This window comes from Tympanuchus pallidicinctus, unplaced genomic scaffold, assembly GCF_026119805.1.
Source record: "Tympanuchus pallidicinctus isolate F22 unplaced genomic scaffold, pur_lepc_1.0 scaffold17, whole genome shotgun sequence".
Taxonomy (NCBI): domain Eukaryota; kingdom Metazoa; phylum Chordata; class Aves; order Galliformes; family Phasianidae; genus Tympanuchus; species Tympanuchus pallidicinctus.
The window spans coordinates 13,169,790-13,182,044 of record NW_026294690.1 but is presented as its reverse complement, the minus strand read 5'-3'; the positions used below and the strand labels follow the sequence as shown (position 1 = coordinate 13,182,044).

The window sequence follows — 12,255 nt, the reverse complement described above, 5'->3', positions numbered from 1 at the left end:
TGAATGCATGCTCTGTAAGAAAGAAACACTCCACGGTTCTGGGCTAAAGTTGTGCCGAGCTGAAAGAGCCTCCACATCAGAGCAGTGCCTCTGTGTTGCAGGGCTGGCTTGGAGCTTTTGGGGTGCCTTGCTGCACAGGGTAGACCTACCCACCTCAGAGAGCTGCCCAGCACGGAGCCCGTCAGGAACAGAGGAGATCTTTCAGCTCTCATTTACAGTTAATGTGCATTGAACATCTCTTGCATTCTCACAGGAGTGGACTTCCAGATGGTTTGCCTTGAATATGAGCTTTTTTCACTTTTTGCATATAAGAGAGAACCTATGGAAAACCCCCTCACACCTATTAGGGAAAAGTTTCATGCTTTCCCTCTATCCCAAAGAAATCTTCTCCGTTGCCTGTTTGCTGGGAGACCACAGCAGCAGCAGCACAGCTCATTGCCTCCCACATCTGCCAGCCAGCAGCTCTCAGCAGCAGCACTGCACCCCAGGCTATGTAGAGCTGCTGCCCCCAGCACAGAGCCACACTGCTGCCAAGAAGGGCTGTGGGCCTCTCTCTGTCTTCAGACACAAAGCTCTGTCTTTTCACAAGAGCTCCCATCACCCCAGTGGTGTTTTGTGTAACTGAGACCACGATTCACACTCTATGCTGTTTTATTTTATTATTTTACTGGGCTTAGCACTGTTCTGCCCTCCTTTCCATGCTCTACAACAAGTATATGCAAATAGACATGACTTAATAGATGAAACGCAATGCCAACTTTCTCTTTTATTTGCAGACAGAAGTTACATGCTGGTATACAGAAACACCTGCTGGGTGAAAACAGTTCTCTGCAGAGCAAGATGTGAGCACAGTTACTTTTCCTTAGCAATTTGGAACTACGATTGCGTGAGGAGAACTAAAAACATCAGCAGAATATCAAGGTGAGTCCAAATTATTGAATTTCAGCTCAGTTTGCCCATTTGGGGCCAGCGCTCCTGGCTCTGGGCACAAAAGGTGCCCACACTCAGCCCAACAAGCATCAAACTATGGCATCTCTTTCCCACAGGTTGGAGTTGCACTGCCACACTCTTGGTGATGTGGCCCTTCCCAGAAGATACAGCCCCTCTGCCAGCGCTGCTATGAGATGTCACAGTGCTGACTTCTCCAAGGAGAGATGTGGAAGTGCTGCTCTCTGCTCGGCGCGTTTGAGCGTAGGTGAAAGCATCTGCCTGCTGCTGCCTACCCAAGAGCCAGCCCTGGAAACGAAACAAGCAACTCGGTGCCTTTGCTCTGCAGAATGAGGCAGAAGTTGGCTCCCATTGCTCTCAGATTTTTTGCACTGTGTTCAGGTCTGTGGTTGCATCTCACACAGAACATCTCTCACGGTGAGATGTGACAGTAAGCAACGTGCCAGCACCTCTCACCCTCATTTTTCAGTGAGATCATTTTATCACCCCTTCCCACCCCACATCTGCATTATCAACAGCTACTCGGTTGCTACTGCTGAAAAACCTCACGGAAGTTTTTGGAAGCGTTGAAAAGCATCATTACAATGGCTGTTCCTTGCCAGCTGCCAACCCTTGGTTCTCCAAACCATGTGCCCACTTGAGATGTGAGTCCAGCAGGAGCACAACAGGCTGCAGCAGGTGATGACCCATCTTGTACCATAGCACTTTCAATCAACACTGCACTGCAGACTCTGGGACCACCGAGAGCTCCAAACTTATTTTTCTTCCTGCAACAGTGACATGCCACAAATGCCATGAACACTGCTGGTGATGGATGTGTTGGTGTTGGCTGACAGTGCCAAACCCATCCCATCAGGGTGCAGCAGGACCTGCAGCAGGTGCTTTCTTTGGCTGTAGCAGATCCTCTTGCAAAACTTGTTCTGAAATATGGGATGGTGCATTATCACTTACAGCATAAAAACTGACTCCACCAATGCCAGCACTGCTCGGACGCTTTGTGCTGCATCAGAGCTTTCTGCTTCTGATTAAGCTAGGAGTTTCACAGCAGACTTAAGAGCTTCATGGAAGTTAAGCCCCCAAATCCTTTAGATACCACTGAAAGCTGCACACATCCAGCAGATTCCTGCCAGCTTTACCACATCACCCAAGGGCTCAAGAGATTCAGGGGCAGCCAGAAAGGATGCAGTGATGCAAGTTACACTCAGCACCCGTTAATGCTGGGCTGCTTTACTCTGTCCATTGCTCACCCCACCCCAGCACCCCTGCCCATGCTCACATGTGCTTCCAGTTTCATAGATGCCTGCTAAACCCCAAGCAGCAATGTGGAGATGGATGGCTTTCCCATCCCACCACAAGCTGGAAGACCTGCAGCACACAGCTCCATACTCCCCAGCTCTGAGGCTGTACTGTGCAGGAGCAGGCAGCTCCATTAGTGCCCATGTACCATTTGGAGGAGCTGATGAGTAATGCCAGAACCTCCATCCCAGCCACACTGTAAGGGTCTGTGCAAGGAGGCTGGAGCCTGGCAGAGGGGCTGCAGCCACCTGGAACACTACTGTGCAGAGCCTGCCCACCCAGCAGCACACACACAGGCTGTCTGCTTGCCAACAGAGATTTTCACATTTCCCTCTCAATCTTTATTTAAATTTGGGAAGACAGAAAATTAACGAAGTCTGAGTTATAACTGGAAACCATTTGCTTTCCTGGTGGAAATGGAATGCTTCCTAATGAACCTCCCCTCCCCCTGTGCCGCTCAGCTCAGGATGCAAATATTGCTGAGAGTTTATCAATCTGGGGCTTGTTTCACACCGTTTGCAATGCTAATGAGTAAACCAATTTTGACATATTATGTAAGCCAGTTTCTGAAACAGAGATTCTTGGCAGGCCAAATGTAAACACAGACACCCTCTTGCATCCAATTTAAATGAGCATGTTGCTGAAAGCGCTCAGGGCTTGATTCTGTTGACTTCTTCCTGATTTACTCCAGTGCAAAAAAAAAAAAAAAAAAAAAAAAAAAAAAAAAAAAAAAAAGGAACAGCAACCAGCAAAAAAAAAAAAAAAAAAAAAAAAACCAAAAAAAACCACCTTTCAATTCAATTACCAGTGCAGCAGCAATTTGCAAAATTGATCTAATTTTGTAAGACAGGAATACACTGGGATAAGCTAATGTAGGGTGGTGGTTGGGGCACTGTGCAAGCAGCAGCACAGCCAGCCTACAATAGGAGCACATGCACCACTCCAGATGAGATAAAGGAGGAGATGGCAGCTCCCCTCTCCCAGCCTTACCAACTAAATTCTGGTCCAGGCAGTGTCCACAAGGATCTCCTTCCATCCTCCATGCTCATCCACCACAGCTTTGCAAGAGGACACAGCAAACCCCATGAGCCACCTGGTCCACCATGAGGTCCCCAAACTGGCAGCTGACCCCAGCACTGGGCAGCTGGACATCCCATGGATGGATTACATCCAAATTCTGCAGGCTATGAGAGAGTACAGCAACATGGAAGGCAGAGGCACAAGATGGCAAAACCCTACAGCATGCTTCCCAGTGAGGGAAGATGAGCTGAAGGTCATAAACTCGTGATGCAGAGTCAGGGGTAGCAGAAAGAAGGGGGATGCATTTTAAAAGCCCCTTTAAAAACAAAAAACAAAACAAAACAAAACAAAACAATAGACCCAACCAACAAAATCCACTGCACTAGAGAGCTGGATAGGATTCATTAAAGAGAAGAAGGGCTGGAATCAGAGCTCTCATTTGCACTTTTCCCAGCACCATCTGGAGCAGCTGCACTTGCCAAGAGCACAGTGTATTTCTGTTGAAAACCAGAAGCAAGTGGGGCAGCAGCATACCTGGAGGTGGCCTCTACCCTGCTAATGGCTCTGGAGATCTCCAGTGTGCTTTAAAGCTAAAATGCAGGTGTGAGGCTGAACTGTGCTGCTCCTGCCACAGCAGAAGAAAAGCAATGAGAGATGCTCTGCTGGGAGGTCAGGAATGCTGCTGCAGAGAATATTTATTGCACGCGTCAGAGACACCACTGGGCATCAGAGCCACAAAACACAACCTCACAGTCCTGTGTCACATCACAACAACAGGACCATGGTATCGTTAATCACGCTTGGCTCTTTTACATAATAAAACAGAGAGCAAGAGGAAGAATACTTTCAGCCTCCAAGCAAATATCCCATCCTAAGCCTTCAGCAACAACAGCAAACCTGAGAGCTCTTTCCTTCATGCTGCACAGGGCTTTCAAGCTATGATCAGAAGCAGCCCAAGCGCCACACACTTGCTGGCTCATCAAGTTCTACCCCGCAAGCTGGAAAGCACACAGTTGCTAAGGTAAAGAAGGTTGTGTGGCATAAGGGAAAACTTACTGCTGTCTATACATGAAAAAGAAGAGATGAGTGCTTGGAAAGCTGACAGTGAGTTGGGGGGAGCCTACTTGGAAAGTCCTTGCTGTCCATCCAGAAAAGCCCTGCATTTCTGGGGTTCCTGCCTGCTTCCCATCTTGTTTTGTGTGTCCAACATTAAGAACATTAAGTTTCATGCTTTTGAAATACCAGACAGTAGAAAATTACAAAACAAAAATAGTCTGAAGGCCAAAAGGGTATGGACCCCATGATGAAAACAGCGTGTAAGAGTGAATCAGATGAATATATACTGTAATTCTTGTAGCTATTTAACAGGAAGAATTACAAAAAAAAAATAATCTAATTACTATCAACTGTATATTTTCAGCTACCCAACCAGAGTGCTGTTATTAAGCTGCTGCATAATTGCCTCTTTTACTCTGCTTCCCACAGAAGTTGTGTTATTTCACTCATAGTTAAACTCATAATATTGGCTTCATAACTAACCCTGCCAATCCAAATCCCTGGGCTGGTGCAAGGATAAAAATAGCAGTGCTGTTTCTTCCCTCAGCTTTCCCTCAAAGCCCTTTGCGTGAGCCCTGGGGCTGCAGTTCACAGGGGTCACAGCCATCCCACCTGCTGCTGCCCATGGGAACACATGAGATCCAACAAGGAGCAGAGACCGAGGTGACTACCACCTGCTCTGCACATCCATGGGGAGAACAAACCCTGCAATCTCCTCCCCACAGAGGGGGATCTGCAGTGAGACAGTTCATGCAGCATGGCTGAGCCCCCATCTCTAAACCTAAACCTTTCAGCCCACCCAGGACCTCAGGCCAGCACTGAGCACTGTTGCTTATAAAACATGCATGACAAGTACAGCTTTCTTCCTTCTCTGAACAGCAAGTATGAGATTGTACCTCTTATACCAGAACACACCATAACACCAAACTCCATATTCAAGTACCAAAGACATTCATTGAGACAACTGTCAAAAAATAATAAAAATATAAAAAGAAAATTCATCTGCACATTTACTTGTGAAACTGCCATAAAGCACTGGGCTGTTACCCATCTGAGTTCTGGAGGTTCTGGCTGTCTGAACTTGCTCTTTATGCATGGGAGAGACTCTCCCCGCTGCCCAGCATGGTCCTTCGCTGTAACAGCTCAAGGACAGCCAGGCTCTTCTCTCTTGATGCCACGTCCTCGTGCCCAGCAGGATGCTCCTCTTGCCCAGGACATGAGGCACACAACATGGTCACGCCCTCCCTCCAGCTCTGGCTTGGGCAAGGTGATAGGGCTGGATAGGGTGAAGGAAGCTGGCTTTAGCGTCCCCCCCAGCCTGACTGTTCCCATCTCTGTCTCTGGAGACACCAGCCCTGTGCCAGGGTTGCTCTCTGGTGGGCACGCACAGAAACTGCTGAGAGCTGGGGAGAACTGAAAGGAAAGAACACGTTTCCCAAAGCATCTGCACACATAGGAATGGGGCCAGCATCAGGCTGTGCCCAGCCACCTCCCCATGGAGCCCAGGGCCCCAGCTCTCACCTCAGGAAGAGCTGCAGAGAATATAAATTAACACTAAACCCTCTCCTTGGGGTTTCCACATGCTCCTGAACCAGCTCTGCAGTTACTGCTCTTTCCTATACCTTGCTGCTGGAGGAGCCCCTGGCTTGGCTGGGGTTGATACACAGTTCTGCAGCACAGAACTCTCCTAGTATCCCTGCGTCTGCAGGGGACACATAGGAGATGGTTTTGTCTCACTGCTTTTGCTTTTGACAGAGCCACCAAGCTGCAGTACCAACGCCTTCATTTAACTGCTTGAGATAAGAGGATGCAAAGTTCATGCCATTTCATGCCCTCATGCTCACACACAAACCAGCATGGAGAGCCCCATTTCAGGTCTTTCACTAACAGTGTCCAAGTACAAGATGAGAGTAAAAGGCAACCAAAGCCACCAGATCCAGGGGTACTCAGCATCTCAGACACTAAAGCCAGAGGCTTCCTGTATTCTTCCTGTATTTCCCCAGATTTGTGGTGTGTCCCTTTAGTTTTGTCACCTCCTCATCTCCAGAGACAAGAAGGAATGAGAGTCTCATGCTGTCCTCTGCTTCCCCGGATGTGGCACAATGTGTTTTGGCAGCTTCCTGTCAATGTGCAGTAGGTCCTTCAGAAGCAATCTGGAAGAGGAGAGCGCAGGTCACATAAACACAAGGTAAAGCAAAGCCAAGCAAATTTTGCAAGTGCAGCTTTCAAATTTGAGCTCTACTCTGAGCATGCAATAAAGTTTGTGCAAGGTCTCGCTCCCACTGCTCCAGCAGTCAGTCTCTCACTGCTCCATTTCCCTCTGATCTGCAACAGTAGGGATCCATCACAGAAGTAAAACACAGTACCTTCTGATGGCCCACACCATGCAATGGACATGCCTGCATGCTTGGGAGTAGGGCCCATCTCATGATGGTGTCATCTCAAGTGACGCTTGCACTTAGCTCCTGTGATGGAGGCACTTCTGGTCACACCCAAAGGAGTAGGTGGTCCCATGGACAAGGGCAGACGACAGTGAAGGATCTCCACATGAAGAAAGAAGCTGGAGAAAGCAGCGGGTTTGTCATTTGGATGCAATGCCCAAGCAGACAGGGGAATGCAGGATCAAGTGGCTGTGCCATTATGCTGGACATCTGCTTAACTAAGACACACTGATCTCTGAAAGTCATAAGGGCATCTATCTTCTGCGGTCCCAGTGCTCAGTTAAGTCACTCATGTCCAAGACAAAGTTATACAGCAGACGCAAAGAAACAATATCTTACCAGAATCATCACCAGCAGAGGCCTTCCAAATATCACCTTCAGGAGGGCTGGGTGGTGAAGTACTGAATTTGTCCTGTGAATGAAGGGGAATGATGCAGTTTTTTAAGTTTCACATTAAGCAGCTGCAAATGTCCTGTAGGTGGAACATTCCTGTGGGTTGCAGGAGACTGTCCTTGTCCAAGCATCAGAAGGTTTCTGTGCAAATCAGCTCACTGTCTTTAGATGTTCTTTCGCATAAAATTCAAGCATTTGTTATTATTTTTAGACATGAGGGACCCCTAGAAGCACTCAGTGGGTTTGCACTGAAGACAACGGTCTCACCCAGCGCACGTAAGCTCTCATCTAATCAGTCTGCACCTGTCATTTCCAGCATTCCACAAAAGTCTGAGGGTCCAATACATGCTTGGTGGGAATGTATGCAAGTTTATTCAAAACCTCAACAAAATACTGCAAAGGGTGAATTTGAGCTGAGACTGAGATCAAAGGTGTTAGGTTATCAGACTCAGTGGGTGGCATGTTAATGAGTTCTGAACTAGTGGGTATAAGTGAGAGGTTTTATCTACAGCTGAAAGAAAAATGGAGTTCAGAGCACAACAGATATTCCTGAGTAGGTTCTCATTCATGCACTTATATTATGATAGGACCTGCAGAAATATGCACAGCACAACAGTTTTGGAACAGCCCAGTGTATGGATAAGCCTAAAGAATTTGGTTTTCTGGAACAACAACAACCAAAAAAAGACCTGACAGAGAGTAAAATAATTTCAGAGCATTTTCAAGAGGACTGCTTAGTTCACAGTCAAGAAAATGCAGACATGTGGAAGAACAGCATAGGTCTCAATTTTGCTATCATCTGTTTATGAATGTTGTTAAACCTGACAAACCCTCCCTCCTTTCCTTTATTACTGTTCCTTCCTTTTTTAAATCATTACAGCCCATATTCAGAGTTGAAAAAGACTTTCTGCCCAGTGCCTGGGTTTCTGAAGTCAGAAGGCAGGGAAGCAGGATGCTTTTACTGCATTTGCTCTTGCTTCATCAACATCCACTTTTCCTGACGGTGACATCAAAGCAGTTACAGTTCTTTACATCTACTGTAGCTTAAATTGTTTCACAGCAATTTTCCTCATTTAAGAAGAACCTTCCCTTCTCCTTAAAGTGATTAGAAATGTCATTCATGCTCGCCTTTGGATGCGAATTGAACTATTCCCAACAGCCACTCAAAAAATACATAATCACCGTAATTACTGGTGGCATCTAATTAACATTCAACTTCCTCTCTAAAGCAGCTACAGCTGGACAACCCATTTATTTCAGCCTAAACCCAACGCTCTCCTCATTCTTTCCCGTCACCAGCAGCAGCCCATCCGTGTCCACCTTCATGGACGTGTCTGCTGGGCAGCAGCAGCCTCCAACCAACACCCTGTGCAAACACAGGGACTTACTCATACTAATTATACAGCTGATGGAGCTGTTAGCTTCCACAGTCAGGATTTGCCCCCAGAAAAGAAAAAAAGACAATGGAGCTGCCCAGCACTGAGCACTCATTTTAAACAAGCTGGAGTGTATATAAATCCATTGCACCTTAGTTGCTTCAGGCTAATACTGGTGTTTCTTTGTAGCTCTTTCTACCCTCATCCATTAGTCTGGCAATTTATTAATTCTCTTTTATTCTCCAGACACGTCTCTAGACACTTGTCCTGGTAGGAAAAGCAATGCTTGCTGCTGCCATCTAGATGAGCTCCACCTCATTAGCTCTCCGTTTCTTTCCGAAACTTTGCTGAAAATATATTTGCTCTCTTTTGCTCACACCTCTCCATTTTGCTCTCTCTCCTTGCTATTATCCCTCTAATTATATTATTTCATCCTATAATGAATGTAGCGCTTATAGGAACGATGCTCTGCAAATTACCTTGCATTTGCATTAACATTTGAGCTTTTATCATTACACAGAATAGATAAAGGGGGATGAGAAGCAATCTGACAGTTATCAGGAGAAAGCTGTAGCTGAACGTTTTGCAGGCTTCAGAATTACTTTTTTTTTTTTTTTTTTTTTTTTAATGTATACATATATTTTTTTCCTCCCCCACTTTCATTTGTCACAAACCTCTGCAGCATCCTCTCCCCCTATGGGGGCACTATCAGGTCTCTGCCCAACCCAACCACCTGGGTCAAGTTTGGTTAAGACAAGTTAACCATTCCAGAAGACATAGGGAGGAAGAAGATCAAACAACATGATCTTGCAGGGTTTATTTGCTTCAGAAATCAACTAAAAACAAACAAATAACAAAAAAATAAACCTAGCAGTTATAAGGACAATACTGCTATGCTGACTGATAAAAACAGCCAATCCCACATGTGGGGTATTTATGCTACAGCCAAGTAGTGGGCATAGCAATGATGGGTTGACGATTGGACTAGGTGATCTTAGCAGTCTTTTTCAACTTTAAAGATTCTGTAATTCTCTTTCTAGCATCAACACAATCATTGCTATCTGCTGAGAGGTAAAGCTCCTCCAAAATGGTGTGGGCAGAACTGGACAGTCAAGTTTCCCAGCTCCATAAAAAGACAGCACTCAAGATGTGATGGACTTGGGAAACGTCTGAAGCAAGCTGATGTTTAAACCTTATGAAAATGCCCCCCAGCTCTTATTAGTGCAAATCAAGCCAAGACAGATCAGAGAACTGAAGTCTCAGTCTTTCATAAATCAAACCACTGCTGTGTGCTCCCACTGGCTGTCCGCAAGCATTCATCTTTGAAGGACTAATTGCAAAGCAGTATGCTTCCGTTTTAATTGCCAGTAAAGCAAATAAACCCATTTTAACACCAGGGAAAGAGCTGGATGTGCTCTGTCCCAGTGCAAGGCACAGCTTGGCAGTCAGACCAGCAACTTGTGGGTGAGCACTGGTGCTAAGCAAGCCCTGTAGATCTGCCTTTCAGAGCTCCTCACTGTGGATTCCTGCTGTTCACAAAAGCATGCTACTCCTGCAAGTACTCTCAGCACAGGCAGTGTGGGTGTTGTCCTTTTTTTAATTTTAAAGAAAACTTCCAGAAGGAAAACAGTCTCTTTGAAATCACACAGTGCCACCTAACTGAGCTGAAGATGGCCAACAGACTCAAACATATCCCTGTACCTTGTTGATGTTGGGAAGGCAACTACCACACAAGCTGACTCATTGCTGAGTTATTTCAGCTGATGCTTAAAGACAGGACTTGCAGCCAATAAAACAAACATCCTGCTCAAACTAATTGCCCTCCCCAACAGCCAGGCTGGTAGCAAGCTATCACTTCAAACCTCAGCTAGCACTCACCCGCATCTTTAAGTGCTCCTTGTCTCCCCTCGAGGCAATTAACTCCTAGCTCTCTGACAGTTTCTATCTCCAAAGAGCAGTTCACATTTCACTGGCACAGGACTTCGCATCTGTATCTCCAGCTTCTGTGCTTTTATTCCCTTTCCTCTGCAGGGCTTCACATGTGTTTGTGTCTGGGTGTGCGTTTTCTCACCCCAATGAATTCATTATTTACGGAGCTGAAAGAGCAAGGCTCCTCAAACGGCTGTTCATCATTTGGCTCCTCTGCATGTCTCTCAGAGGCATAATAAACATTATGGGAAAGCAAATTCAGGCTCAACTGGGCTGCTCAAGTGGAAGTAGAGACATGTAGAGGGCGCACCATCGTGTGCTGAGCTGCCTGCCCAACCCCAGCTTCCAGCGGCAGCGCACGCGGCTGCACGCACGAAGGGATGCTCTGGGTCAGCACCTGCCCAGAACCGCCGCTAGTTGGGATCTCACAGTATTGCTGAGCGGCACTAGAGGGCAGAGTTGGTTACCCTCAGTATTCTCTGATTCAAGGTAATGAGCACGATTTGTACACAGTATCCGAATTCTTCACAGCACTGTTCAATACACAAGCCTGATAACACGCAAATACCACCCAACATATTCTCACTTAGCACAAACATGGGCATTAACACGCCTTGTTCCCTTGTTCTGAGTGCCTCTACAGAGCATCCACGTGCAGGACTGCCTTTTGATGGTATAGCAGCATTGCCAGCCCGGGCTCCTCCTCATCAAGGATACACAGGGCAGCTCTGAGTAACCTCCACATCAGCCAGACAGGGAAACCTGCTTTCTTCCCATCACTAATTTTGAGGAAGAGGCCTTTCTAACCAGCAAGCTTTGATCAGGCTTGAGCCTACTCAGCACACTGACACTCCACTGCCCAGGCTCACTGCTAAGCCTCTCCACAGATGAGAAATGCTTCCAAACAGACAGTGTTCCAGGCTTTATTGAGCTCTGACTTGGAGCAGCCAGCTACAGCCCATAGGAGCCCCACAGCCAGACCAGCAGCACAGTTACATCCACCCCAACCACACAGAACCCATGCAGAGCAACTCCACTGCCAACCACTACCAGCTCAGCATCCTGCCCAGGGGGACCACAATCCCCCAACCCTCTTACCCTATGGCAGAGACTTTTGGCTGGTATACATTTTCCAGCTTATTGCACTTGGCTGATGCACTCCTGGTGCTGACTGCCTGCAGACACATCTGGCTGCTGTACACCAACAGAGCAGTAGATGAGCATGGAGGGCCAACAAACCTCACACCAAATCACTGACAAATCCTCCTCTTATTATTTCCCTTGTGCACACAGTGTGTTTTTCTTTATTATCACCACAGTCAGTCATCCTACAGGTCTGCAGTCTACATTCCTGCTGCTGGAAAGGAAGCAGAGGAGCCTCATGTTAGAAATTCACTGTTTCAGAAGCTGAGGAATTTGCTTACGAAAGGCAGCACAGCATTGTATTGGAGCACCTGGCCCAACTTTCTACAGTGGCACTTCATAAGAAAATCTCCCCTGAGAAAGGAAAGTAAACGCCTGCAGAATACATCTTGGAGCACAGTGCATGAAGGGCTTGATAGCGTAGAATCATCCTGGCTATCTTGGTGGACCAGAAAAAAAATACATCTATTATTAATACTTAAAGAGAAGGAAGGAAATGGTAGTTCCATTGATTTCAGGTCTCAGTCACCTCTTGTCCCTTATCACAGCTTTATCCCACATCTCTTCCTTCAGGGCACAACCTGCCCCTCCTTCCTTGCAGAGAAAAGACAATGTTCTAACTTCTGTTTATGCAGAACTCGCTGTTAATGTCA

General features: G+C 46.7%; 1 protein-coding gene and 1 long non-coding RNA gene across 4 annotated transcripts in view; both read right to left on the bottom strand.

Annotated features, from left to right (window-relative positions):
* Window positions 1-12,255, bottom strand: part of SYNPR (synaptoporin) — a 78,773-nt gene that overhangs the window by 31,194 nt on the left and 35,324 nt on the right. For 2 of the 3 annotated variants that reach the window (XM_052678751.1, XM_052678750.1), the window contains exons 2-3: window positions 7,101-7,173; window positions 6,354-6,473 (exon numbers count right to left, since the gene is read on the bottom strand). The exons of the other annotated variant lie outside the window; for it this stretch is intronic. In XM_052678751.1, coding sequence (XP_052534711.1) covers window positions 6,354-6,392 — 39 coding nt within the window. In that variant the 5' untranslated portion in view covers window positions 6,393-6,473; window positions 7,101-7,173. The remainder of the gene's footprint in view (window positions 1-6,353; window positions 6,474-7,100; window positions 7,174-12,255) is intronic. 3 annotated transcript variants of the gene reach the window in all.
* Window positions 742-4,416, bottom strand: LOC128078493 (uncharacterized). The gene is made up of 2 exons (XR_008205677.1): window positions 3,235-4,416; window positions 742-1,868 (listed from the first exon to the last, which is right to left on the bottom strand). It is a non-coding gene; the product is annotated as an uncharacterized LOC128078493 (long non-coding RNA).